Source organism: Ostrea edulis, chromosome 2 (genome assembly GCF_947568905.1).
Source record: "Ostrea edulis chromosome 2, xbOstEdul1.1, whole genome shotgun sequence".
NCBI lineage: Eukaryota > Metazoa > Mollusca > Bivalvia > Ostreida > Ostreidae > Ostrea > Ostrea edulis.
In genome coordinates, this window is record NC_079165.1 from 22,404,012 (window position 1) to 22,431,877 (window position 27,866).

Genomic DNA, 27,866 nt, shown 5'->3' on the forward strand with positions numbered 1-27,866 from the left:
TTACAAAAACAAGTCTTTCAGCTTTTCCCTTTCTTTTTCTTTTTCTTGGTGCCTGTGTTTGGGGGCTTCTCTTTCTGCAGGTTCTTCTCCTTCCTGTAAAAAAACAAAACGTGTTTACAATGAAAAAATTCTGTATGATTACTTGTATCAGATGAAGCATTTTTAAAAACAAGTCAAAATAAAGTGCTTAAAGTCACAACTTATCATGGATTCAGAAACATTTTTTCAAAATCATTTTGTTTACCGAGATAACAATACACCCAAGAGGTTTCTTGCTGTGACCTTTGAGATTCACAGAAAATGATAGGACTCACCTGAGGGGTTTCACATTGCGGACCTCGTCGAGATTCACTGAAAATGATAGGACTCGCCTGAGGGGTTTCACATTGCGGACCTCGTTGAGATTCACTGAAAATGATGGGACTCACCTGAGGGGTTTCACACTGCGGACCTCGTCGAGATTCAGCATCACAGTTCCCTCCTCTTCACTATCATCGCCAAGGTTACCATCTGCAAGAACACATTCATTGACATTGTCACCTGATGAATTTATAATATGGATAATGTATACTGCCTCAGAAACATTGCATCCTACAAGCTGCCCAGGAAATGGTGCATGACGGGCTGAACTGCCCTGGAAGTAGCATAACCTATAGGCTAAATTGTCCTGGGAGTAGAGCATCCTACTGACTAGACACTCAGTAGTATAGTTATTGACAAGTGCAAGGACACTGAGGATACAGTCTACAAATACTGTTTTGTAATACACCTTCTTTCTTTTAGGTTTTGTTTCTAGATGCATATACTTTGTTGACTTTGAACATTTAACAGAACAATGCGATTTTTGTACATTTATCACTGTATCCACTATTTTAAAAGAAAACACACTTGAGTCATTATGTTAATTGATAATTTTTTTGTGTGTGTTTCTGCTAATTCTGTATTTCATCATCAGTTAAATAAGTGACCTTGCCATTCCATTACGTAAGCAAAGCAGCAGACCAAGAATCAAATGACTTGTGTAGCAAATAGACATAGGGCAGACAATTATAGCCTGGTAAACAGGTCGTAAACTGTTGACCAGTCAACAGACCACGAGTGTACGGGTGTGAAAGTTGGTTTAACAATAAAAATGTTGGTTCTAAATCAAAATAGTTTTATATAGGAAAAGAATTAAGGTGTAGAACAAAGCACTCTACAGGCTACATGCACTGCCTAAACTGTCCTACGAGTTATCCACCTTACAAGTCCAACTGTTCAGGGAGTAATTGCAACCTATTGTTATACACCTTCCTTTTTTTCCTATATAAAACTAATACGATTTAGAACCAACATTTTAGCTGTTAAACCAACTCTTAAACTTGTGGACTATTGACCGATCAACAGTTTACAAACTGTTGACCGGCAATAGTCTGCCCTATTTCTATTGGCTATGCAAGTCACATGATTCTTGGTATGCTGCTTTCTTTATGTAATGGTGAAGTTCAGTGATTTAACTAATGATGAAATACAGAATTTATTAGATGAAAAAAGAGCAGAAACATGAAAAATATAATTATTGATTTTAGAATATTGGGTATGTTTTCTTTTAAACTAAAGGACATGGTGATAGATGTATGCAATCACACTGTCCTGTTGAAAGTTCAAAGTCAACAAATCATGTGCATTTAGAAAGAAAAAAAAAACAACATAAAAAGAAAGTGTACAACAAAACAGTTATAGACTGTGTCCTCAGACAACAGTTGTTTTGTTTGACCCTTGAACAGATCTGTTGCCCTCAGCCTACGGCTTTGGGCAACTGATCCGTCCTCGGGTCAAACAAAACAGCTGTTGTCCTCGAACCCAGTCAATAACTGTCACTGAAACTCAATACTAAGGTTACTGTTGTTTAATCTACAGCGAGTGTCTGATTGACTCAAAATAGTTTGCTTGAATGAATAAGACTTAGGTGACAAGAACAAGTAGGGGTGTTGATTAAGAAGGAAGTTTCACTTATAAAAATACATGAGGGTAAGAACTTTAACGCTTCAACCTACTTTCATTTCTATCAGAATCTGTATCTGTTATTGTGTATCTATCGAAATTCTCCTAAAGTCATTAAAGTAGATACACTATATTTATCAAGGTTCATATGGACATTGTTCATAACTGCAGTGAATTCATGAAGGGCTATATCATAACAATTTGTAAAGATATCAAAGGCAAAAACATCTGTAAATATTTGATGTTCAGTTTTTACCAGGGTTTGCTCCCCTGAATTACAAAATTAATGTTGGCAGATTCCCAAGTCATCTACACCCTGGTTTATACAAAATGAATAAGGACAGTCAGAACTGGGCGTAGAAAAGGAGAGTAGCTTAGTAAGAGTCCCTCATAACAAGGTCACAACTGTAGAGAGGTAAGCTTGTCTTGTATGTACAGAGCTGAAGAATGGGAGACATATGCATGTCTTGTATGTACAGAGCTGAAGAATGGGAGACATACTACAGCTTACTGTCTTTCACTTTTAGAAATCTCCATCACATAGTTGTCATGGTGATGCCAGCCAGATAACATCCAAAAACAACAACTTTATTGTGAAAATTTGAACATCAAAAACAGGAATATATTCAAATCTTAGAAATATGAATATTTAAACATCAAAAACAGGAATATTCAAACCTTGGAAATGTGAATATTTAAACATCAAAAACAGGAATATTTAAACCTTAGAAATGTGAATATTTAAACACCAACAATAGGAAATCAAACAACAACCTTCCAGTCAATTAATGAAAGCCAAGTATAAAACTGTCATTGACTTACAAAATCATCCAATGTCTGGTCCATGTGAGGTGAACCATCTTCCACACTTCTTTTGTTAACTTCACTTAGTGGTAGAGCATGACAAATGTCGAGGTCAGCACCTGTAAGAATGACCTCGTCTATCTCCGCGACATTGTTCTCTATTCCTCCAACTTTCCTGTTGTCATTTAACGGTTTCTCTAACACACCAGACAAACATTCCATTAAGTCCTCCAACAACACATCATTACCGTAGTCGTTCATATGGACCCCATCTTTGATATACAGCGTGACATTCTGGTGTATTATGTTGTCGTGTGACATCACAATTCCGCCGATTTCTGTCACATACTGACCTACTTCACGGTTGATTTGCTGTCTCTTTGCTTCTCCACACGGCAGTGACATTCCCCTCCACACACGGCGAGCCAGAAGCTCCGAATACACCAGCTGTGCTGTAGGAAACATTTCTGTCACTTTCGTAAGATCACCTTTCATTCTGTTAATTAATTCATTAGTATCCCATGATGCAACATCATTAGAGCCAAGGTGAATGACTAAAACATCAGGTTCGGGGAGGTCCCAGACAGCCAGGTCTCTCTGGAGGTTGACCATGAGCGAGTCCCATCTCATTCCTCTCATTCCGTCCCAGTAAATGGCCACCTCTGTTTCGTTGTACGTCAAATTGTGAATTCCGCGGACCTTTGCTCGGGACTCTGCCCAATATACAATGGACGATCCCACAATCCAGACATTCGTCACAGCAGACTGGTCATCTGAAATCAACCGTTGTTCTTGTGGTAACTTTGGTGACAGTAATGGCTTGGTACAGCAACAGGTTTAAACAACCACAAAACAGAGATCAAATTGGGGGAGCAAACCCTGGTAATCGGTTTGACAATGTTAATAATTTAATGTGGTTATGTGTCATAAAAGGAAATTTTACAGCAAAGTCACATAATTGTGTATCTAAAATTCATCCAGATAAACTTCCATGTATTTTATGCTCATTCATCTGATGTTACAGAGTGAAGCTTACACTGCAAAATAACTTGACCGCAACAAAAAGTCGCAACGCCAGTCACAAAATTATAACAGACACCAAACAAACAACTATAATTTCAACTACCAATCTAAAGTTCCCAAGTGACTCTTTCACTCACACGTGTATCAGATTTAGTTTATGAGTGTCTGTTATTGTGTTGCATGTATTTACATGTATGTAAAAATTAGTTCATCACAGATAAGATTATGATGACAAAGATATTAAAAATATTTATCCAGTGGCTTGAAAATCAATAGGATTTGACAATCCACTAGGAGGGACAGTCATACAAAGTAACCCCACTGGTACAGTTTTCTTTAAAACACAAGGTGTAATAATATATAATAATAAAGCCTTTATTTAACCAGGATTACATATTTAGCGATAACGCTAGTTTTCAATATGGTCCTGCATAATGATTTTGTGTAGCAATATACGCGAGGTGTCAAAAGGATCTAATTCTAATTTGATTGATGTAGCATTCTAACTAATGTTTATGATCAGTATTGAAAGAGGGTGCAGTGCTGGGTACAGAATGATCAGATTGTATACAAATTCTTGACTGTAGAAACCCTCTGAAACTGTATACATTACACGTAACTAAAGGTTGTAAGTCTTCCGTGACTTATTTTGTACCTGTGGTCTGAGCCAGTCTTCCGTGACTTATATTTTGTACCTGTGGTCTGAGCCAGTCTTCCGTGACTTATATTTTGTACCTGTAGTCTGAGCCAGTCTTCCATGACTTATATTTTGTACCTGTGGTAAGTCTTCCGTACCTGTAGTCTGAGCCACTTCTCTTTGGATTTTCTGTGTGACCTTGGCCTCTTTCTGTAACTCTTCTGTCATGTCTTCATCCTCCACCCCCCAGGTATTCACCCCTCCCTCTCCAATCATCCCCACGCCTTTTTCCTGAAAAAGATTTTTTAAAATTCGTCAGCCTGAAAGTCCTCCTGCTGCTATTCCCCAGATCTTCTAGGAAACTGTGCAATACATTTACTTTAATATTATTCCGTTGTAAATTTCCCAGATCTTCTATAAAACTGCAGATCATTCCTAATGCTATGCAATACTTTCATTGTAAATTTTCCAGATCTTCTAGGAAACTGCAGATTATTTCTAACACTGTGCAATACATTCACTCTAATTATTCCATTGTAAATTTCTCCCATGGGAATCTGGGTCAGAATAGGTCCTCGGTACCCCTTGCTAGTCATAAGATATGACTATATGGGGCGGTCCTTAGGATGAGACCGCAAAAACTGAGGCCCCATGTCACAGCAGGTGTGACATGATAAAGATCCCTCCCTGCTCAAAGGTCGTAAGCACTGAGCATAGGCCTCGATTTTGTAGTCCTTCACCAACAATGGTGGCATCTCCATTTGAGTAAAAAATTCTCGAGCGGAATGTTAAACATTATATAACCAACCAACAGCCATTGAAAATTTCTATATTGATACTTAATTGTAAATTTCTATAGTGATATTTAATTGTAAATTTCTATATTGATATTTAATTGTAAATTTCTTTAGCGATACTTAATTGTAAATTTATATAGTGATACTTAATTGTAAATTTATATAGTGATACTTAATTACATCATCTTGGCTCATTATCAGGTAAATTTGTTAAGCTGCTGTACTTACGAGAATTTTGACTTTAGGTTTCTCTCCAATGTTTCTGATCCAGTTAAAGAAAATACAATGCACAAAATCACAAAACAAATAATGCCCCTCCAAAAAAACCTAATGGAAATTTTCATGTAAACTAGTCTACTGTATGCACATGTAAACTAATTAAAAATTGCTGCAGTATTTAATGTTGATTTTGGTTAAAATTGATTTGATATTAACACATCAACACTAAGACTTACACACTTAAAAGTTACCAAGTTTTGCACTATATGAATCTTCAATAAGACCCTGTATATTGCTAATAAACTGATAATATGTTGGTTTTACTACACTTGAGATTATCCAGTCATGAGATTACACATTTAAATGTTTAGAATGCGTGAACAAGCCCCTACATGTGCAACACGATCTGTCTGGTAAATGTTCAGAATGGGTGAACAAGTTCCTATATTCCTCCCTAGTAAATACTATACATGATTGTACTTATTTTAGTGGGATTAAAATTTTAGCAGTTTTGGAAGCAAGAGTACTAGTTTATACTTGTGCTAAAATATGAAACATAACAGAAGCGCTAAATTATTGCATCAGCTCCAACTGCGCCGAATTCTAAATACTCTAAAAAGTTGCGAGTTTTCATTGACATCTGGAAATTAAGGCAATGTCACATTCAGTACTGTATGACCTTCATTTAAGAAAGTCACAAAACGATGAAAAGATACAAGTCTCCATTCATGTCAGTCTCTTCCTCCGATTCTTCCTCCATTTGGGTTTGTGTAGTCTGAATTTCCTCTGGTTCCCTGTGGGTGGTCAGTATGCTCTCTGTTGGTGTTAACTCAGCAAAACCAAATTTCTCTCCCTTCAGTCTAGAACAGTTTATAAACAGGATAAGTTACAGTATTGGAAAATGGGATCATAGGAATGATCTAATTCATTAAATGAAAGATGCAATTCATTAAAGAGGGAGTGTATAGACATGTAAAGAGTCAGAGCCATATACAATCTATATATCATATGCTCTTTAAAACAATACATTCTTTACTACAGTAAAGGATTGAATTCTTTAATAAACCAAATCCTTAGTCCCGAACACTGAAATTACACTGTGTAAAGAACCATTTCATTGTGACTTTAAAAAAGCAAAATTTAACAGAGATTTTCAAAGCAAATTTATTTTCATTGTGATACAAAGCAATTTTTTTACTGCGATTCTAAAGCAAATTTTTTTTACTGCAATTCTAAAGCAAAATTTTATAAAGAATTCTAAGCAAAATTTTTATTGTGATTTCTGAGTTAAAATTCTGCCATGACTACAAAGCAAAATTTCATTGCATGATAGCAAACTAAATTTCATTGTGATTTCAAAGCAGAATTTTGCTGTTATTTTAAGCAAAATTTCATTTAAAAAATCTATTGTTTAAGCAAAATTTTATTGTGATTGCAAACAAAAATTTTATTCTAATTTCAGAGCAAAATTTTACTAGATTTCAAAATGAAATTTCATTGAGATTTCAGAAGAAAATTGTATCTGAGAATCTACCTAGAGGTATACGAACATCTCATATAGAGAACATTCTGTTTATTTGAATTTTTAAGGTGGAAGTAACTGAACAGTAGATGTTTAACATGTATGATCTTGAGTTATCTCACCTTGCCTGTCTGTCATTTTCTAAAGCTGTCTGTATCAGTTCTGTGATTTCTGCCACCTTTACAACAGCAATGTTGGAACATCTCAGCACCTACAACATATCAAATGTGTTAGTCATTGATTGTAATCCCATCAATAGTTCAGGGCCGTAAATTAACCTTCAATTTGGAGGAGGCAGGAAATTAGGCGGGGGTCTGGGGGCCGCCCAGGCCCCCAGACGCTGAGCACATTTTGTGCACACTGAACACGTTTCGTGCAAAATCCTTGATTCTAGGGCCTTCTAAGATGTTACTTGACTAACTCATTCTAAAAGAAAGATTTGGAATGCTTTTTAAGGGAGGTATCATGTTCTTAGTTATTGGAAACAACATAAATTCTAATGAACTTTAAATTTTAATTTTTTTTGGCTCAAAAGTTGGAGGAGGCAGCTGCCTCCTCCGCCTCCATGTAATTTACGGCCCTGTAGTTGTAACAAGGAGTCACAGAGCAGGGTATCCCCTCGCAGAGCAGGGTATCCCCTCACCCAAAACCCTGGTGTACACGAACACAATATCAATCTCTACAGCACAAGTACTGTACAAATAATTCCACAATCACGTTACAATTCTGTGGTGACGGAGAAATAAAACTATATACTGTAGAATCATTAGAATTTGTGGAGGCTTCATTTTCATAGGTACCCCATCCCATGAATTTCAAACCATACTCCAACAAAAGTAAACTGCATACAGCCAAATGTACCTAACATTAATTTGACATTGGGCACAATTGGCTGCGTAAAATCTCAACAATTCATGGAAATTGAGCTCCATGAATTTAAATGATTCCACAGCACGTGTGATTGAGATTCCCAACACTGGCCAAGTCTGTTTAATTAAAATCTGCTGTTTTTCTCATCATTTGACCCAAAATATAATCTGAATATACCAGAAATCTTAGTTGTAAATATCAATTGTATAGGAAATGTATACATAAAGTATTAAAGAGATATTTTGGATCCTATACTTAAGCATGCAGCTAATCTTGCACATAAACAATGCCAGTATTATCTGCATGTACCCATCAAGTACCTGATCTTTCAGAAGTAACATTTCTCCCGACACCTGCAGGGTACAGATTTCTCTGTGTTTATTCATTCCTATTACCATCTTTCCATCCATTACTTTCTCTTCTTTGTCTGTGGGATCCACCAACAGAAATTTTCTGTAAGCAACACAAACAAAATTAATCGTAACAATGCATAAAGCAGACACTGCATATCATTCTTACTCAGTAAGAAATACAATCAAAATCTGAAATTTTAAAACTTTTTTGTTTTGTTGTCAAACAGATTGCACAGAAATGTTTCGGTAATTTCAGAGTTTGAGATAACTTACCTGAGATTTCTAGATCACAGATTGGTGGCACTGAAAGCTATCAGTCACGTGTTGGTTCGGAATAACTTACCCTTGATCGTAGAATAAGAAAGTGGCACAGATTGGTGACATTGAAAGCTATCAGTCATGTTTTTGGTTTGGAATAACTTACCCTTGATCATAGAAGGAGAAAGTGACACAGATTGGTAACACAGAAAGCTATCAGTCATTCTTTGGTTTGGAATAACTTACTCTTGATTGTAGAACGAGAAAGTGACACAGATTGGTAACACAGAAAGCTATCAGTCATTCTTTGTTGTGGAATAACTTACCCTTGATCGTAGAACGAAAAAGTGACACAGATTGGCATGTGGTGAACACTGAGGGGTATGGGGTCTTTCTCGTCACTGGGATGCTGATAAAAAAACACAATGTCTCTGGATGTTAATCTTCATACAGTTTAGCATCAAATAATGAAAGAGTCCACAGTTTTTATCTTTCATGCATGAGTAGGCAGTTCATTTCCAAAGAAGTGCTTCTATAGTGAGATTTTCACAGCATCAATAGTGATTGCACTAATATGATTGTATTGATTGCACTAATAGTGAAAACAAAACATTCATTGCATTTGTTCCTGAATTTTGTTTTTATACAATCTACCATCCCCTCTGTAGGAATTAAGTGCACTGTTGAAAGATGAAAACAAAATGTTCCCGATGATCTGAGGAGAGGATCGTAAATCTTACCACAATGACTTTACTTCCATCCACGGAGACATCTGGTCGTCTGTAAAATTAGACAACTGTAGTACAGCCACAAAATTATGTAGATATAGGGATTGGGCGTTACGTAGATATAGGGATTGGGCGTTACGTAGATATAGGGATTGGGCGTTACGTAGATATTGGGATTGGGCATTACGTAGATATTGGGATTGGGCGTTACGTAGATATAGGGATTGGGCGTTACGTAGATATAGGGATTGGGCGTTACGTAGATATAGGGATTGGGCATTACGTAGATATAGGGATTGGGCGTTACGTAGATATAGGGATTGGGCGTTACGTAGATATAGGGATTGGGCGTTATGTGTTATTAGTTCAAACATCAGGTGAACAGAGTCCTCATAGCTCACTTCAATGAATGACAATATAGACTGCAGAGTCATGTAATAAAGCATTATAACATATTCACCATGTTATTATGTTATTATGCATTAGCTCAAATTTCAATTCCTGGCCAAAGAATCACAAAACACACATTGATGTACAAAATTATAGAGTGTAAATCAAATTTTCTATAAAATCTACTGTTGATAACTTTTATTTCACAAACCAATATTTTGCGAGGATACGATAATATATTCATTCAAGAGACATACCTTATTAATTATTCATGCTTAAATTTTCTGTATTGAAGAGTTTATTTGTGAGAACTAAATTTTTGCAAATTGATTGGCCTCATGAAATTGTAAATAACATAGTTCGCTGGGATGCACGACTCTATACTTAACCTATCGTTCAAAAGGTTAAAGTTTTTGAAAAATAGGTCAAAGTCCAAGGTTACTAGGTCAAAAGTTCTGATACCATATCAAAGGCCTGGTCATGAGGCATCTAAATATGAAATATCAAATCCCTATCCCCTTGGTTCAAAAGATATAGCCAAGGTTAATGTTTTTGAAAAGTAGGTCAAAGTCTAAGGTCAACAGTTCTTGTAACAAAAGAAATGTCTTTAAATGAGGCATCTATATTTGAAACAGCAAAGCCCTATCACTCTTGGTTCAAAAGATATAACCAAGCGTAAAGTTTTTGAACAGTAGGTCAAAGTTCATGGCAAAAGTTATTAGGTCAAATGTCTTCTACCAAAACAAAGGTCCCTTCATGAGGCATCTATATGTAAAATATCAAAGCCCTATCCCTATTGGTTCAAAAGATATAGCCCAGGTTAAAGTTTTTAAAAAGCAGGTCAAAGTCCAAAGTCACAAGGTCAAAAGTCTTGGTACCACAACAAAGGTCCCTTCATGAGGCATCTATGTGTGAAATATCAAAACCCTATCTTACTATCAAAGTCAAAAATCTTTGTACTAAAGCAAACGCCTCTTCATGAGGCATCTATATGTGAAATATCGAAACAATATTCCCCTTGATTCAAAAGATAAAGCCCAGGTTATAGATTTTGAATAGTGGGTGACAGTCCAAGATCAAGGTCAAAACCCTCCCCTCTTGGTTCATAAGATATAGCCAAGGTTAAAGTTTTTTAAAAGTAGGTCAAGGTCCCAGGTCAAGCGGTCAAAAGTCTTTGTACCAAAACCAAGGTTTCTTCATGAGGCATTTATAAGTGAAATATCAAAACCCTATCCCTTTTGGTTCAAAAGATATAGCCCAGGCTAAAGTTTTTTCCTTAAAGTATGATGCCAACGCTGACACTGGGGTCATGGCTCTCCAGACAGTCGTCTCGGCGAGCTGATAATGTTCGCACAAATAAAATGTGATTTACAACTTACTGACATGAACAGTTCACTTTATAACATATTTTTGGGCAAGACCTATATTCTAAAACATTCATAGTTTGATGTAGGAGTACATTAGAAATACAAACCTGAAGTGTGCTAGGGCAGCAATGGCCGCTATACTACAGCAGTCGACAATGTTCCCATCGTGGTTCATAACATTCACATCCACACGAATCTGCCAAACCTACAGAGTAAAAGCTGTCTGTTAATGTGTTCTATAGCTGCCTGTTAACATGAACACAATGAATATGTAGGACTCCAAAGTGCGATGGCCACGCCAAAATCCGATGGTCTGCACCAAACACCGATGGTACACCAAAGTGCGATGGTCCACACTCATGCGCGAAAGTGTGATGGTGTGACACGCTAAAGTGTGATGGTGTGACATGTAAATTAAAGTGCGATAGTGTGACACGCCATAGTGCGATGGTCCACACTCTTTTACCAAAGTGTGATGGTGTAACACACCAAAGTCAGATGGTACATAATAATGCGCCAAAGTGCAATAGAGTGACATGCCGAAATCCGATGGCTTGCAAAACTGAATGGACACAGAGTTTTGGTACAGACTGTACCAACCGTGTGTTGTTTCACCAAATAATGATAATAAGAACTCATTTCATTACCATTTAGTTGTCATTTTATTAAACACAAATTTTTTAAACGCAAAATTGTATAGAATGTGCTTTGCTGTTGTTGCAGTCCTCAACAGTGTAAACATTGTCTTTGCTATCGTCCATATCAGCCTTAATCACCCATGCCTTTCTCCAATATCCCGAAGACGGTGCCAGCAGAAATAATCTTTGTTGGGGACCAACTGACATTGCATTTCTTTGGTTTGATTTTGAAAGATGTTACAAATTACATTATAGTAACGTGCTGTTAATATGTTCTAAAGTTGTCTGATAATGTGAAGAGAACAAATTTTGATGTCATCAAGACTATAAACGTCAGCATGTAATTCATGTCAGGCAGAACAGATGAAGAATTTATAGGCAACTTTGAGTAATTAATTTTACCAATACACAACAAACAAGAGGCCTTAGCACTAGTGAAAAAGTATCACTACTCCCAAGGGCTATGAAGTCTAGAAAAAAATTTCCTGTTCTGAGTATCTAAGCTAAATTCTATTGTTCAGCAACAGTGTAAAACAAGGTAATGATAATAATAATACAAATGTAATATTTATTTATATAGCGCACTATATGACAATATAAATAACCACTCTATATAATAATAATAATATTTATTTATATAGCGCCCTATATGACAATATAAATAACCACTCTATATAATAGTAATAATAATATTTATTTATATAGCACCCTATATGACAATATAAATAACCACTCTAAAGCGCTGCACACAATAAAAATGATACAGCATGTTATAAAAGTAGTAAAAGGAAATTATAATAGCATTAAGACAGATAATATCAAAACAATGCTAGAAAAACATCAATAATGTGAAGTAAAATGACTAAGATCTAAAACATGATATGCATGAAAAAAGTTCCACGCCGTACAATCAAATGCTATAAAATACAATAGTTGAAATAAATATACAATTATACACTTAAAAAAGTCATGTTAAAATGATGGTAAAGAAACCATAAAGATTTAACCACCTATAATACTAATAATATCCAAGTCTAAAAAGATGTGTTTTTAAATGTTTTTTAAAAGTGTTCAAATTCAGACAACGGCGGAGGGTATCAGGCAGAGAGTTCCAGAGTGTAGCTGCTGCCAAATCCAAGAGCCTGTTTCCATATGTGGAGGTTCAACATCTAGGTCTAACTAATGTCAGTGAATTTTCAGATCTTGGGGAACGATTTGGTTGGTAAACAGTGATCACCTCCTCCAAGTATTTTGGTGCCATCTTCTGAATCACCTTGTATGCATTGAGGATAATTTTGTACATGTATTGGCTGCGCCTGTCAATAGGAAGTCAATGTAAAGAAATCAGCACTGGAGTTATGTGATCACTTCTCTTGGTACGAGTGATGATTCGTGCTGCCATATTCTGTATCCGCTGCAGTTTTGCCAAGTCGATTGTGTTAATACTGAAAAGAAGAGCATTGGCGTAGTTGAGCCTAGATGTCACGTGGGCACATACTAGGGTCTTGCACGTATCTTCTGTGATGAGCAACCATATTCGTCCGATGTTACGTAGTTGATGATAGCAAGTACGAGACACAGATGAGATTTGCTTTTGCATGCAAAGTGTCTTATATCAAACCATACACCTAGGTTCTTCACAAACGGTGTCTCACTGATCATAGAATTATAGTGTCGGCAGAGTTCAGATGGTACGATGGTGAGTCAGTGACTATGGTTTTCGGTAAAAAAACAATGAACTCAGTTTTGTCCTGATTTAATTTTAGCATGTTAGCGGACATCCACATCTTTATTTCGTCCATACAAGCCTCAAGGCGGCTAGCGGTATTTTGCCAGTCATGTTTAGGTTTGAAGACTAGATAGGCCTGTGTGTCATCTGCATAACAGTGCTGTAGAACATTGTTTTTACGACATATTTCACCAATAGGGTTAGAGAAAATGGCAGAGAGCCGAGGTCCTAGGACAGATCCTTGTGGTATGCTGCAATTGAGACAGAAATCATCGGAGAAGGTAGATCCTATGGCTACTTTTTGGGTCCTCTCTGAGAGATATGACTTAATCCAATTAAGGACCAAGCCAGAAATACCAAAAGCAAACTCAAGTCTTATCAGAATAGGATGACCAATGACATCAAAGGCCGCCGAAAGATCTAACATGATTAATGCAACGCTGGAACCACCATCTAATGCTGTTACAATGCCGTGGTGGACATGAAGTAGAGCTGTCACCGTTGAATGGCAGGCACGGTATGCTGACTGTACATTGTTGTGTAAATGATTCAAGTCTGTGATGATCCAAACGTTTCGCAACAATCTTTTCAAGAATTTTGGAGAGAAACGGGAGGGTTGAAACAGGTCTGTAATTCCGGTATTCCTGTGTATCTAGGCCTGATTTTTTTTATGAGAGGACGAACAACAGCTTGTTTAAAGGATAATGGAAACACAGACTAAGTGATTGATTAATTATAATGTTTGTAACTATGGGCAAGAACGCTATCTAGGCAAGTTTTCAGTAAGGACGTTGGTATTGGATCCAATTCACAGGATTTAGGAGGTGCTGACATAATGACTTCAATGATTTCATCTTGTGATGCTGGTTCAAAAGTTCGCAGATGCACACCGGCAAACTCTTGATCGACTCATAGTGGGTCAACATCAAGCTGTATGTCTTGACACAATTCCCTCTGGATTTTTTGTATCTTAGATTGGAAGAAATCACTGAAAGTGTTTGCCTGGATGTCTTCACTCCGATGAATTGGCAACACAGCCTCGGCCTTATTACCCATAAGTTTATTGGCCAGGCAATACAATGGTTTCTGATCTTTACCAGCTTCCTCGATTTTGTTTGAGTAATAGTCTTTCTTGCAGCACACAGCAAGTTTTGATGCACGGGCGGAAATATTACGATATATTTCTTTATGTACAGTTAGTTTAGTCCTACGCATCTGTTTCTCTGCCTTTCTCTGTTCCATTTTGATGGTCCGTAGCTCAATAGTGTACCAAGGACAGTCTGGACGCAAAGTAACCACTTTAGTCTGCTCTGGAGCGACAGCATCTAGAGCACTTTGAAGATTTGAGTTGTAAACTTGTACTAATTTTTCAACAGAGTCATCACAATTTTGGATGTTTGCATAGGCACTAATAGAGTTCTTAAGACCACTGTTGTCAACATCCCGTAATTTCCGAAATCTGTTGGTTCTGCTTTCCCTTGGCAGTTTCGAAAGTGAAAGTTTCGAGAAAACAGTATTTTTAAAGATGATCACAGGTAAGGTTGCCATTTTTGTCATATAATGATGGATCCTTAACTAACAGTTCACCGATCAAAATAGATGTCTCATCCCTCGCTATAATAACATCCAGGGTGTGGCCTCCTGAGTGCGTTGATCCTTTGACACGCTGATCCAGCCCATGATCATCTAATAGCTTCAGAAACTTAACAGCTTCGGAGTTCTCTGCATCGTCAAAATGAAAATTAAGGTCTCCTGTGATGATACATTCCCTTTGATCAATCGCCAAACTGTCCAAAAAATGAGACCATTCATCGAAGAAAACAACACTCCGCAGTTGGTTTTTTATAGATGGGGGAGGTCTATATACAATACACAAGCGAATATGATTTATTACGCATTCTAGGTATTCAAAGTGCGTGAAGTGATCATCTCTACTACTAACTTTCTCATTGTGAATAAGTGCTAGTCCACCTCCTCGTCCAGAAATCCTGGGTTTGTTAATAAATGTGTATCCATTCGGTAATAGTTCGGATATAACACATTGATCCTTATCTGATCCAAGCCATGTTTCTGTTAAAGCAAGCAAATCGATGTCATTCGTTGTTATGTAATCACATATGGCTGTAGTTTTGTTTCTTACTGATCTGCCAGGGTATATAAACACATAGGTCTTGCACAGGAGATGATACATCTTTGATTCTGTAAAGTTATTTTAACTAAGTTGTTTAAGGTCACTTGCCTTTTAGAAATAGTTTGAAAGTTCTCACGTGAGGTACTATGACTTGGTGTTTTCCTTACGTTAGAAACATTTCGACAGATTGGTCGAGTTTCTTTGCCCTGTGTTGTATCAATGCTGGATTGGGAGAGCATCACATGACCCATCATTAACTGTTACAACAGATATGAGGTTACCGAGTGTGTCACACAATATACAAACCTGATTATCAATATTAACCCCAAGTTGTTGATGGACAAGATATTTAAACTGCCTTAAACACACTGTGTGGATTTGTCTGATGAACTTGCGTCCAGTTTTTATGCCTCTTCGCACACGAAAATTTTTCGTATGACCTCCCAGATGTGGGTTAACTTAATTGGTTTTAAAAAACACATCGCACAGCTAAATATCTCATGTACGAAAAATAATGGAACGAGTCTATATTAAAAATCAAGACAACAGGAAGACAATTTGTACAAGTAAAAACCACGAGTACGAAAAGTCGCGGAGCGACTCCTCAATAAAAGTCAACACAGAAGAAAAACAATTTGTACAAGTAAAAGTCTTGAAAAAGTTCCGGATCAGTGAACACAATGAATAGAACAATTAACTAAGATTTTGTTTAAAATACAAGTTTTAAAATTTTTTTTTTACCGTAGTTATATTCAATAAGTTGTAATAAAAGAGCTCAACAAATTTTAAAACTAGAACTTGAGTAATTAAAGAGAAACTAAGTTGAACAGTCAGAGGTGGAGCTGCCATTACATAACGCTAACACACTCACTTGAGTTTTTCGAGTGAGTGTGATGTGTGAGTGTGAGTAAGATGTGTTCTTAAAACTTCAATGACCTCAAAAGTGCATACACTGATGAAAGGCTTTACATAATATAATAGGTGTATTAACATTTAATTTAAAACATTAAAAGTTATGACTAATTTGGACCCATCCTAGAGTCAAAACCCTGGGTTGTGAAATTCCCTATTTTTTGTACATCCTTTTCTGCTATTCCTAAGTATGCATTTAGATTTTATACAGTATCAGCAAACTTACACATAAATATCATATACTAAGTTTGGCCCCACCCTGGGGTCAGAACCCCTACCCTGGGGATCATCAATTTTACAATTTTGGTAAAGGACTACCTGCTCTTTCTAAATATCCATTTAGTTTTAATCTAGTACCAATAACACTAAAGAATATGTTATTTAAGTGTTTTACACATAAACACTATATAGTAAATTTGGCCCCGCCCTGGGGTCAGAACCCCTACCCCGGGAATCATGAAATTTACAATTTTGTAGAGGTCTTCCTGCTCTACATCACAGTGAATATGCATTTCGCTTTCTTAAACATGTGCAGTTCTAGAGAAAAAGATGGTGGTGTGTGTGTTGCAACCTCCATAAACTCCCCCTTTTAGATCCACCACTGTCATGAAATATATAGTCTTACAAAATGGGCCCTTTTGAATATTTGTAACACAGCATGATGAAGCAAGTTTTAAGACACCACCCTCTATCAGTAATAGTCCAAACAAGCAATGAACTCTCTCTCTCTCTCTCTGTCTCTTCATGACTTTAATAATGGCTACCAGGAGACTAATAAAACCAGCCTTCTTCTGTTTGATGTTTTAATTAAGTCTTTGCATTTCACAAATGAACATCATCAGAAATTTCATGAAGACTATCATTTTACAATATCTAATCACCATTTTCTGACTCTATGCTTGCAAATATATATATATATATATATATATATATATATATATATATATATATATATATATATACATGAGAGAGAGAGAGAGAGAAAGAGAGAGAGAGAGAGAGAGAGAAGACTAAAAAAAACATTCACTTTAATAAAAATGATCCATTAAAGTAATACATTATGTAATACCAAAAATTGACATGCCAACTCAATGCATTTATCTATTAAAGGAGTATGCACGCTGAGTTGAGTTTATTTATCAAAAGTGCACTAAAAATGTTGTGTATTCTTAAAATTCTAAATGTTCCTGCACATCATTGCAAACCACAGCTCATCATTCCACAAACCATTTATATAAAAAACCATGGGTTATGGAATGAAACAATAACCTGTGGTTCTTGCATAGCATTTAAAAATTCTATAACACAGGCACTCATTACCCTCTTTATGAAAATACAATTCATAAAAAATCTTTTTCACCTACACCGTGACTTAGTTTGGAGTACTAGTACACCTAATATGCATCAACCAATGAGATGATTCCAATTACTTACACCTGCATCAACCAATGAAATGATTCTAAGTACTTACACCTAATATGCATCAACCAATGAGATGATTCTAAGTACTTACACCTAATATGCATCAACCAATGAGATGATTCTAAGTACTTACACCTAATATGCATCAACCAATGAGATGATTATAAGTACTTACACCTAATATGCATCAACCAATGAGATGATTATAAGTACTTACACCTAATATGCATCAACCAATGAGATGATTCTAAGTTATACACCTGACAAGTGTACTAAAATCGAATTATTCTAATTGAGGTCATCATGACCTAGTTTTAGGTTGCAACACATATTTACCCTAAGATACATCAACTGACAAGGTTTGATGATACTTGACTCAAAGCCCTGCACAGAAAAGCTCACCATATACGGAAGTCTTCTCCATACCCTTATCTGGCCCATCATAGACAGGTGAAAGATATAAAAAATGTCTTACAACTAACCTTTTCCCCAGAGATAATACACAAGGATTCTGTGTCGACACATCTAGACTCTCTCAGGCAGCGTTCCAACAGCCTGTTAATTTCTACACCCAGGTCAGACATCCTACACAAATTAAAAACCAAATGTTTTCATTGATTTCTACATTCATGTCAGAAAAGGCCCATGGGCCTTAACAGTCACCCGAGGATGCAATGTTTTCACTCTTCAGAAATCACTGTGTTACCTGTGTGATAGATAGATTAGTACAACTATTATACACAATTGATAATTTAGAATTTTCTTATCGGTAAGTTTTTTCACATACTGCAGTGAAATGCGATTTTCTATTTGAGTTCCAGAAGCACAGTTTTCAAAGATGGCTCATTGCTTATTATAGGTAACCAGCTGCCTCCTTGATGGCCATGCAGAAGTAAAAATTTTCAAAAATATATTGCATTTTCAACAAATTAAAGATCAACTAAGCCCCACCATGGGACCTGAACTCTGAACCCAAGGGTCATAAGTTTCACATTACTCATTATAATCACACAAACACTCCTTGATGTCCACATGTAATGAGATTTTCTAAGATATAAATGCACTTTCAATAAACGACCGACTTTGTCTCACCCTAGAGCATGAACACTAAACCTATAGCTCATCGATTTTACAGTTTAAGTTGAGGGCTCAATGCCAATTACAATCATGCAAACATTTTGTATCCTTGATGTCTAAGATTTCTAAGATATAAAAGCATTTTTATCATATAACTAACTTAGCCCTACCCTTGGGCATGAACCCTGAACTCGGGGGCTATGAATTAAAGAACACACTACTTATCATTATCGTGCTAATAATAATCTGACAGCTTGATGCCCCGGAGTAAAGATTTTTAAAGATTTCATGAGTTTTGATGGTTCAGGCCCAAGGGCGACAGAGTCCATGATATTCACAAATCGTGTTCCCCACCACCCAACTGAAACTGGTTGAAAGTCTACGACCGGCGCATGACAACACAATGGACGACACCGAACAAAACCAGAGGATATCAATAGGTCACTCAGGTGACCTAAACACATATTTCCATTAATATTATCCTACAATACAGAAACAATATGATCTCCATAAATTTCTACACAAAATGTCAGATGTCTTACACAATATACAGAAACCCATTGTTTCATGTACTGAATTACTTTTAGCAAAAATGGAAATTCTTTAATAGTTAATTTGATTACTAACATAATCATACATCTTTTAAAATATTAATCATATTCACCTAGGCACCTGATCCCACCTCTAGTATGTCCAGGGATCTGTGTTTGCCAAACTCTCTATTTTGTATTGCTTATAGGAGTTATGAGATTGATCACTGTTCGTTATCTTCACCTTTCATTCAGTCAATTTGAAAGGATAAATAATATGCCATATAGTTCACGAACCTGCCTGCTTCAAAGGCAGGTGATGCCATGGGTGACAACTCAACATTTACAAACAAAATTCCATCTGATGGTCGAACGGCTCGTGGAGAGGCTATTTCACAGGAAACTTGTGCCAGAACTCTGAAAAGCAGTTAAAACACAATTACACATGGAACAAGACCAACACAAACTTTTTTTTAAAACTGTAAATTAACTCAGTATACCCACCTCCATAACCTCAACCCTGCCACAGCCATACAAGCTAGTAATGACTGAATTTTTGTTAGAAAATAATCAAATATTTACATTCACTGAATCTTTTCTCTTATATTTCTTTTGAAATTGACACTGCTCTCATTATAGACAATGAATTCATGTTTGTTGCACTAGTTTGATCCGGTTTTTCAGTACCACCTGTCCGCATAATCATTACCAAATGTGGAACGTCGTAAAGGTCAAAGGGTGTATTTGCTGTTCTGCATGTTTAGTAATGAATTGGTCAACTATAAAATATTTCAGTACTCACATCTGGTTTATGAAATATCTTTGTTGTTTTTTCAGGTGATGAAGGTAGCAATCATTGCAGAAAAATTTGCATAACCATCTTCTTTGGGTTATGATTTTTTTCTGTAATGCTAGCCACCTTCATCACCAGATAAAACAACAAAAAATCAATATATGCACCCAGGGGTGCATGAGCCGAGTTGCATGGGATACATTGTAAAGTCAGGAATGATATGGCATATTTTTAATTGTGAAGAACTAATTTCAGTTTTAAACTTTTTGAGTTACTGTCCAGAAACCATATTTGTCTGAAGTTTTCAATCTATTTTCGGTCACTGACCTTGAGTGACCTTTTTCTCCAAAATCAATAGGGGCCTTGCTTTGCTGGTATCCAACAATATATCCAAGTTTCATTTGATTCAAGTTAAAAAAAAATTTGAATTATCCTCTGGAAACCAATTTTTTTTTTAATTTTAAATCTATTTTTGGTCACTGTGACCTTGACCATTGACCTATTTTCTCCAAAATCAATAGGGGTCTTCCTTACCTGGTACATAACAATACATTTAAGTATAATTTGATTTGGATTTAAACTGTCTGAGTTATCATCCGGAAACCAAATTTTTCTGAAATTTTCATTCTATATTCGGTCACTGTGACCTTGACCTTCGACCTTTTTTCTCCAAGATCAATAGGGGTCTTCCTTACCTGGTACCCATCAATATATCAAAGTTTCATTTGATTCGGATATAAACTATCTGAGTTATCATCCGGAAACCAAATTTTTCTGAAATTTTCATTCTATTTTCAGTCACTGTGACCTTGGCCTTTGACCATTTTTCTCCAAAATCAATAGCGGTCTTCCTTACCTGGTACCCAACAATATATCAAAGTTTCATTTGATTACATTGTAAACTTTTCGAGTTATCATCCGGAAACCAATTGTTGATGCCCAAACGCCCACCCGCCCGCCAACCCGCATCACCAAACCAATAGCCGAGTTCAACTTCGTTGCAACTTGGCTAAAAAGTTATATTTACAGTACTTTCTTTCATTAGTATAGATATTCCATACAAATGAAAGAAAGCAAGTGTAAATGTCTTGTGTCATAAATATTCATAACATCAATGCAATGTAACATCATAAGTCTGGGGTTGAGAGAAGATTTGCAATAGAGATCGGTGACACTGACTTTTCAGAATTTCAAAATGATTTGTATGACAAGGTGAACGATGTAAAGTCGTATTTACAACAGTTGTTTTCTAGCTATGTTCATAGTTTGGAAGTTGTAGTACGGTTCAGTGGAAAGTATTGTACAAATAAGCTCCGCCCCCTGGCAGTTATTGTATGTTGGATTTCTGCCAAAGGTTTTCTGTCTGAATTAAAGTATGGCTAAGATTAAAGGAAAAGGTACTGCACCATGACGCAAAGCATTTTATTGTTTAAATGAACTCCCCTGAAAACAGAAAATTCACAACTGAACATGCTGAAAATACAGTTTATCTTCCCACGCTGTTTGAAGGCTGTTTAAACATTTCTCCAAATGCAATTGGCTGTTTTCTTTTTCTTAAAACCTAATATGAAATAGCTAATACACATAGAAGAATTTGTTAAGACATGCAAATCATTAATATCACCTTCCATTCACTACACTATACCATGCTATACTATCCAACAGTTATTTTGCATATCTGAATTTCTGGCAGCAGGTACACATGTATCTCCTGCCCTTCATGAATGCAATCTGGCCTCTTAATTAAATTTGCAGATGATCTTATGCATGTTGTTTCATTTATGTACTATTTGTTCTTATTCCTAGTTCCTTATATAGTTATACTTTCAGGAGAAGCTGCAAAACAAATAACAAACACCATCTACAGGATATGATAAGCCAAAGGAAAATCAATTCTTCTGGTGTGATTAAATGCATAATCCACACAGCTGTGATAAATGATTATTACCCGCACCATAAGTTTATATTATCTGTACTTGGAATATGTGTAACATCGATTATGATATATTATGCTTTTTCCATCCATCCATCTATCTATTTATAGATAAGCACCGAGCATAGGCCTAAATTTTATTAAGTTTTGCAGCCTTTCAACAGCAATGGTGACATCGCCATCTACCTATTATCTATAACACAAAAACCACATATACAATTATTTTGTGTAAAAACAATTTTTTGATTCGAATAGTCTGTCGTTTTGATTGATGTCATACCAATGTCAACAATAAACACACAAGATTCAAACTTGCAGAATGGAGTTTTATTTTCTTAACCGAACACATAAGAAATTGATTGAAATTGAATCCAAGTAGAGCATCATAATTAGTACAGTGAAACCTGTCTAATCTGACGTACCCTGGGAGATAAACTGTGTCAGGTTAGACAGGATGTCAGGTTACACAGTCAGTGTAAAAAACATTGAAAAAAGAGAATTTGGAATTACAATAAGGTAATTAGAGTTCAGTGAAACAGAATGCACATCAGGTTTAACTGCACTGTCATTTTCAGCAGCCACATACATATCCTGCTGTTTCAAACATTATTATTGTCAAACTTCCAACACATGAGATGCATTCCATGATTAAGTCAGGTCCACAAGACAACTTAATGATAGGAAATTCTATGGACTTTATCACAGGATGAAGTACAATATATGACTTACAGAGTTTGCCCAATATTCACTTTACAACAGCCTCGGTCTGCACCAAAAGTGATCTTAAGTTTCCTGTAATCATATGGTTGTCTTCCATCTAGCCTCTAGAGAGAGAAAAAAAAGAAACATTGTCAAAAGATTAAAACAAAACTGTACACAGTGTTTTGATTTAGCTACATACATTTAATTAAAAATCTATTTTCATAGCTTCATTTAGCTATTTTAATATATTAAGTATCATGATATTAAAAGTATGCATATTTGTGATGGACTATAAGGATACTTATTATTTTTCACTTGTACTGTAGATTCCTTATTTTACGTGAGTACTTAATATCGCGAAATGACTCGTACACGTCAAATAGTGAGAACATAAATTCATGAGTGCTCTGTTGATCAAGACAGTGTTCGAAATTAACCATAGACTGAGTCTATGTCAAATGACAACGGTCTATGCCAATTGTAATTGTGATAGACCAAATTGTCTATGCCGATTTTTTAGGTTTAAAGCAATAGAGTTATCCCAAAAGTCGACGTCTGATAAACATTATGAGGATAGGAGGACATTGTTATGGAAATGGAAAGAAATTATGCTTTCTAAGTACATTATAAGTAAATAACAATGTCTTAAATTTGTGCTATTTTTTTTTCAATGTTGCGGTCTATGTCATCTTGTTTTAGCATAGACCCGTGGTCTATACCATGTTTTAAACCAATTTTTTGATTTTGGATCAGCTCTTTGGATGAATAAGGCATGTCCTAATTCGCTTCACTTTTAACATTGATTGGCAAGCCTAAAGACCAAAAACATGTAGTCTGCGTTGTAAATACGTTTGTAGATTAGTGTAGTTGTAGTGCTAGATGTATTTATATGTAGTTTTTGTTATTATGCTCTGTTGATATTGACCACATTATGTAATTCTTTTCGTTTGTCCTGAAGAAGGGACGGGGCGTCCCGAAAATTTGACAATCTCGTTGTTCGTGTCGTTGGTCATTTTAGTGCTTTGTATAATTTTTTGTATTTGACCTTGTATCCATGTTGTGGATCCGACACTCTGAGGTATCGGGTGTTGTTGGAACTTTAGTGCTTTTATATATATATATATTAAAAATTCAACAAATTAACAGATTTGTCAGAAATCTAATTTTTTTTTATCAACCTGGGATGTTTCATTCTATTTGATCATATAGTATCCGTAATATATAACTTTAAAAACAGCATTTTCTTTCGCCACAGAGCATCATTATGTCAAAAACACAACATCACAGTGTCATGTTTCACAGTTTCTCAAAATATTCTCCTCTACATTTCACAAGCAGCCTGTGGTGCCTTCTAGCTTTGTCTTCTAAGTATCTAGTGGGCTGCAACTCTCTCTCTCTGTGACATTTCCAAATGTTCAGTAAGAATAGTAAAGACGGTGCTGGAGCTAACATCAGATATCTGACCATTCCGCGACAGTGACGCAGCTCTATCATTTTCCATTTCTTCACTGACAAATGATTTGTTTCCTACCAGGACGTTCATCATCCAACATAGAGTTTCTACCATAAGAAAATCATCTATGCCATTTTTACACTATTTAGAGCACGACTCACTTTTGACAATATACTATGCACTTCCAGCATTTTAACAGTTTCTATTGGGAGATTTCCGGAGTGCAACACAAAATTTTATGGCCATTTGCTGCTCCATGATTTCCTGCAACTTCATGTTTTTTACCTTCATGAAAGAGAACTAATCTGCCTTCTGTTATCAATTTCCATTAAACGCCTTGACAATTATTACGCCAAAACTTTGCTTTTAAAATGACAAAAATTCTCTAGACTATTAGAACGTATAAATTTTATTCTGCTTTAGTGCCATTTTTAAGAGATTTGACAATCAACATTATATGATGCATTTTTGTAAAAAACAAAATTCTATCATGTGCTGTGAACTAATTTTTCGGTTCTAATTTTTGAATTATTTTCTTATATATTGTAACATACCTGAATTTTCTTCAGTATAATTAAAATTATTTATTATCTGATTATATGTCTACCAATTTTGGATGTAATATGACCAGGGTTGGGCGGTTAAAACCGCCTCCGGTTTTAACCAGCGGTTTTAACCGTCCCGGTCAATACTCCCTAAGTGGTCAATACTGGTCAATTGAGATTTAAACTGTCCATTTTCCTATTTTTGTATATTTTTTGCAAAGATAAATTAAGCCTTTTCATTATGATATATGGATCAATTGGTTATCAATAATTTTCATTATATAATTAGATGTAATTTCATAAGTTTAATATATTTGGTTTGCTGAAACTGTGACCATAATATCTTCAGAACTATAAAAGAGGGTCACATATAGCATAACTAGACAATAGGATCTTCTTATACATGTACCTGGACAGATTAAGAATAACAGGACATTAAATAAACACAATGATTTAATATGAATTGGGTGACTGATGCTGTAGATAAACAATGTGTTGCAATGTACAGAGCAGGAGATGTACCTGAGCACAGGAAACAGAGTTGACAGTTGTTAATTAGCATACTCTGGGACCAGAGAGGACCAGTGTACATGTTATTGTTTATGAAAACATCACCAGCACAACCCCTAAAATGTTTATTTAACAGTTAAATGAAGATTTGAAACAATAGGTAGTTCTTGATAAACTAAAGAATTTGAACAGAAATAGAAAACACTTCCCCCATCATACTATCTATGGCTTCAACAAAACATTTTGGAATTTCTATGATATTGTTGAGGACAACAACAAGACCACAGCAAGATGTAAAGACTGCAATGCTGTTGTCAGTGCCAAAGTAATACGGCCACGAAACAGTTTTTAATTTTTACAATAAACTTTTATATCTTCCCCTATTTAATTGAGTCATTTACATTATTTATTTAATATTATGACTTGCAAGTATATTATAAACTGATAGTGCATGTTATGAATTACAGTATTTACCATAATGACCACTGAAACATTTAAAATAACCAACATCACAGACTATAATGACCAAACAATTTTCAATCAACCAGTATTGACCAGTTTTAACCAGTATTGACCAACGGCCCGGTCAATACTCATATTGACCACTTTTTTGCCAACCCTGAATATGACTCAGTAAAAAAGTTAAATGGCAAAAGTCTACGTACTTTTATAATGACCCACGTAATTGTAAGAAGGTACATTTTCATCTGATAAGCTTTTGTTGTCTCGTGTCCTCAGATTTTACAAATCCCACTCAAAACTGAATACAATGAAAAGGGAGAACTGCCCCCTCATTAAAGGGAAAGGCAACCCTAACTACATTGTTGCTTTAATGAATAAAGTATTACTTACTGATATCGTAAATGGCAGTCTTTAACCACAAAAACCCTTGCTTAACAATTAAATCAGTATTAATCTATCATATATTTTAAATTACCCGCTGCTAAGAGAGCGACCATTGAAGTAAAATATATGATGTCACACCATCTGTTCCGGTTTATTTCTTCAGCAGCACTGGAAACGAACAGTTAATTAAGTTAAGAGCTGTATAGACTTGAACCCATTCTTTAATAAGAAGAAATTAAGAAAAGAGATGCTCAGTCGAGTCGCAGACCATGCAGACAGTACACGTTTATTCATACAAATGTCTCGAACCTCAACTTGTCATTACGCACATGATGGATCCATAGTTTACATATTCTTTTCTTTTCAGATGACTTGGTTGGGTCAGTATTTTCGAAAAAACCCAAAAACAAAACTTTTTTCACATCTAGCATCTCTCCTTCGCATTAGTGTAATCAAGTGCTTGACAGGAAGGCACCAACTTATTTACAATGTATTCGTAAATTCTAACACAAGCACATCTTTGATGATCTTAGGATCTCATCAAAACCGGAATAGATGGTGTGACGTCAAAATTATTGATTTTTGTGGTCTTGGATACAAGAGTTCCACATCATGGCAGCCTCTATAGATAGCGGGAATTTCAATTTTCAAATTAGTACTGAAGCTTATCTAGGCCGTATATCAACAGAATAGTATGACAAATCTTTATCATGTAATTAATCCTATCATTTATCATGTAAACAAAATTTGGGTTGCCTTTCCCTTTAAGGGCCTCAAACAATAAGACCTGGAATAGTTACTACTTAGAGCAAACTGTATAACATATGTCAGTTCTAGGCTAATTATGGTCAAGAAGATCTTCAGAAATAAGTCAAACAAAGAGATTAAAACAGGCACAGTTGTACTATCTAGATTTTAGTGATGGCAGATTCATTAATCCTGTATGGTAATAAATATATATATATATAAAGTTACTATACTAAAGGTATTCAGCTAAAGCAACCCATTGTGCATGTTGTGCTGGTCTTGCTTTTGGTACATAGAATTCAACATTCACCGAAATGACCTAAGAAATCATGGAAATTACCAATACAGGGGGTGAAATTGTTACTCATGACAATCATGATTGTGAACAGTTCGTTTACCTTTCTCTCTCCAAGAGCTTGGATAATAAAAGTTCTCTCACATGTTGATAATGGTGTATCTCTCATTATTGAAGATTAAGTATATCTTCTCGTTATTTTATGCAAAATTCATCCTCGTCAACTCTTCTGACAGTCCGAGTAAAGCCGAAAATGAAACTACATGTGTTCGATCACAAAAGTCTACTTCCGGTAAGCACTTTTGTATCTCCTTTGTCTGAAGAAGGTAACGAAGAAGAGTCATCATCAAAAGATGCCGACGAACGGTCACAAGTACGTGGATGAATAGTATGTGACAGAAAAATATGGCTGATAAAAGCCAGGATTTCACTGACTTTGGGAGCAGAATTGACGGTAAATATTTTTTAAAATTATTATGTTTCTAATCACATTTTCCCATGTAAAGTACTGTGATGGTGAATGTACATATGCGGGTTTACCATATTAATGATATTTGCATCTACATACTACACGGTGCACCTCTAATCCCCCACTCCTGTGTAATTCATTGGATTATTCACACTTCTACAAAAAAATCTAGATAATATTCTA

At 35.7% G+C, this 27,866-nt stretch overlaps 2 protein-coding genes across 7 annotated transcripts in view; one reads left to right on the top strand and one right to left on the bottom strand.

Moving 5' to 3' along the window:
- Nucleotides 1-428: 428 nt before the first annotated feature.
- On the bottom strand, nucleotides 429-27,526 carry LOC125678407 (exosome complex component RRP45-like). Its single transcript, XM_048916836.2, has 14 exons — nucleotides 27,318-27,526; nucleotides 22,846-22,940; nucleotides 19,688-19,807; nucleotides 18,266-18,368; nucleotides 11,059-11,156; nucleotides 9,207-9,246; nucleotides 8,793-8,875; nucleotides 8,176-8,308; nucleotides 7,108-7,196; nucleotides 6,180-6,323; nucleotides 5,473-5,506; nucleotides 4,606-4,738; nucleotides 2,806-3,560; nucleotides 429-510 (listed from the first exon to the last, which is right to left on the bottom strand). Exons 1-14 carry the CDS (start codon nucleotides 27,381-27,383, stop codon nucleotides 469-471), a joined length of 1,935 nt encoding a protein of 644 aa, XP_048772793.2. The 5' UTR covers nucleotides 27,384-27,526; the 3' UTR covers nucleotides 429-468.
- The window catches only part of LOC125679789 (phospholipid-transporting ATPase IA-like), a 67,272-nt gene continuing 66,923 nt past the window's right edge, over nucleotides 27,518-27,866 (top strand). For 5 of the 6 annotated variants that reach the window (XM_056156416.1, XM_056156415.1, XM_056156418.1 and 2 more), the window contains exon 1: nucleotides 27,518-27,668. In XM_056156416.1, coding sequence (XP_056012391.1) covers nucleotides 27,620-27,668 — 49 coding nt within the window. In that variant the 5' untranslated portion in view covers nucleotides 27,518-27,619. The remainder of the gene's footprint in view (nucleotides 27,669-27,866) is intronic. The other variant, XM_056156419.1, reaches the window with a different exon arrangement.

What these genes read in the sequence shown, in the direction of transcription:
- LOC125678407 (XM_048916836.2), bottom strand. Translation starts at nt 27,383, where the DNA reads ATGAGAGATACACCATTATCAACATGTGAGAGAACTTTTATTATCCAA. An exon ending in AACCTAAAGTCAAAATTCTC is followed by an intron (nt 4,739 to 5,472) that starts GTAAGTACAGCA and finishes AATCTTTTTCAG; the next exon opens with GAAAAAGGCGTGGGGATGAT. An exon ending in ACCAGACATTGGATGATTTT is followed by an intron (nt 511 to 2,805) that starts GTAAGTCAATGA and finishes GTGTTCTTGCAG; the next exon opens with ATGGTAACCTTGGCGATGAT.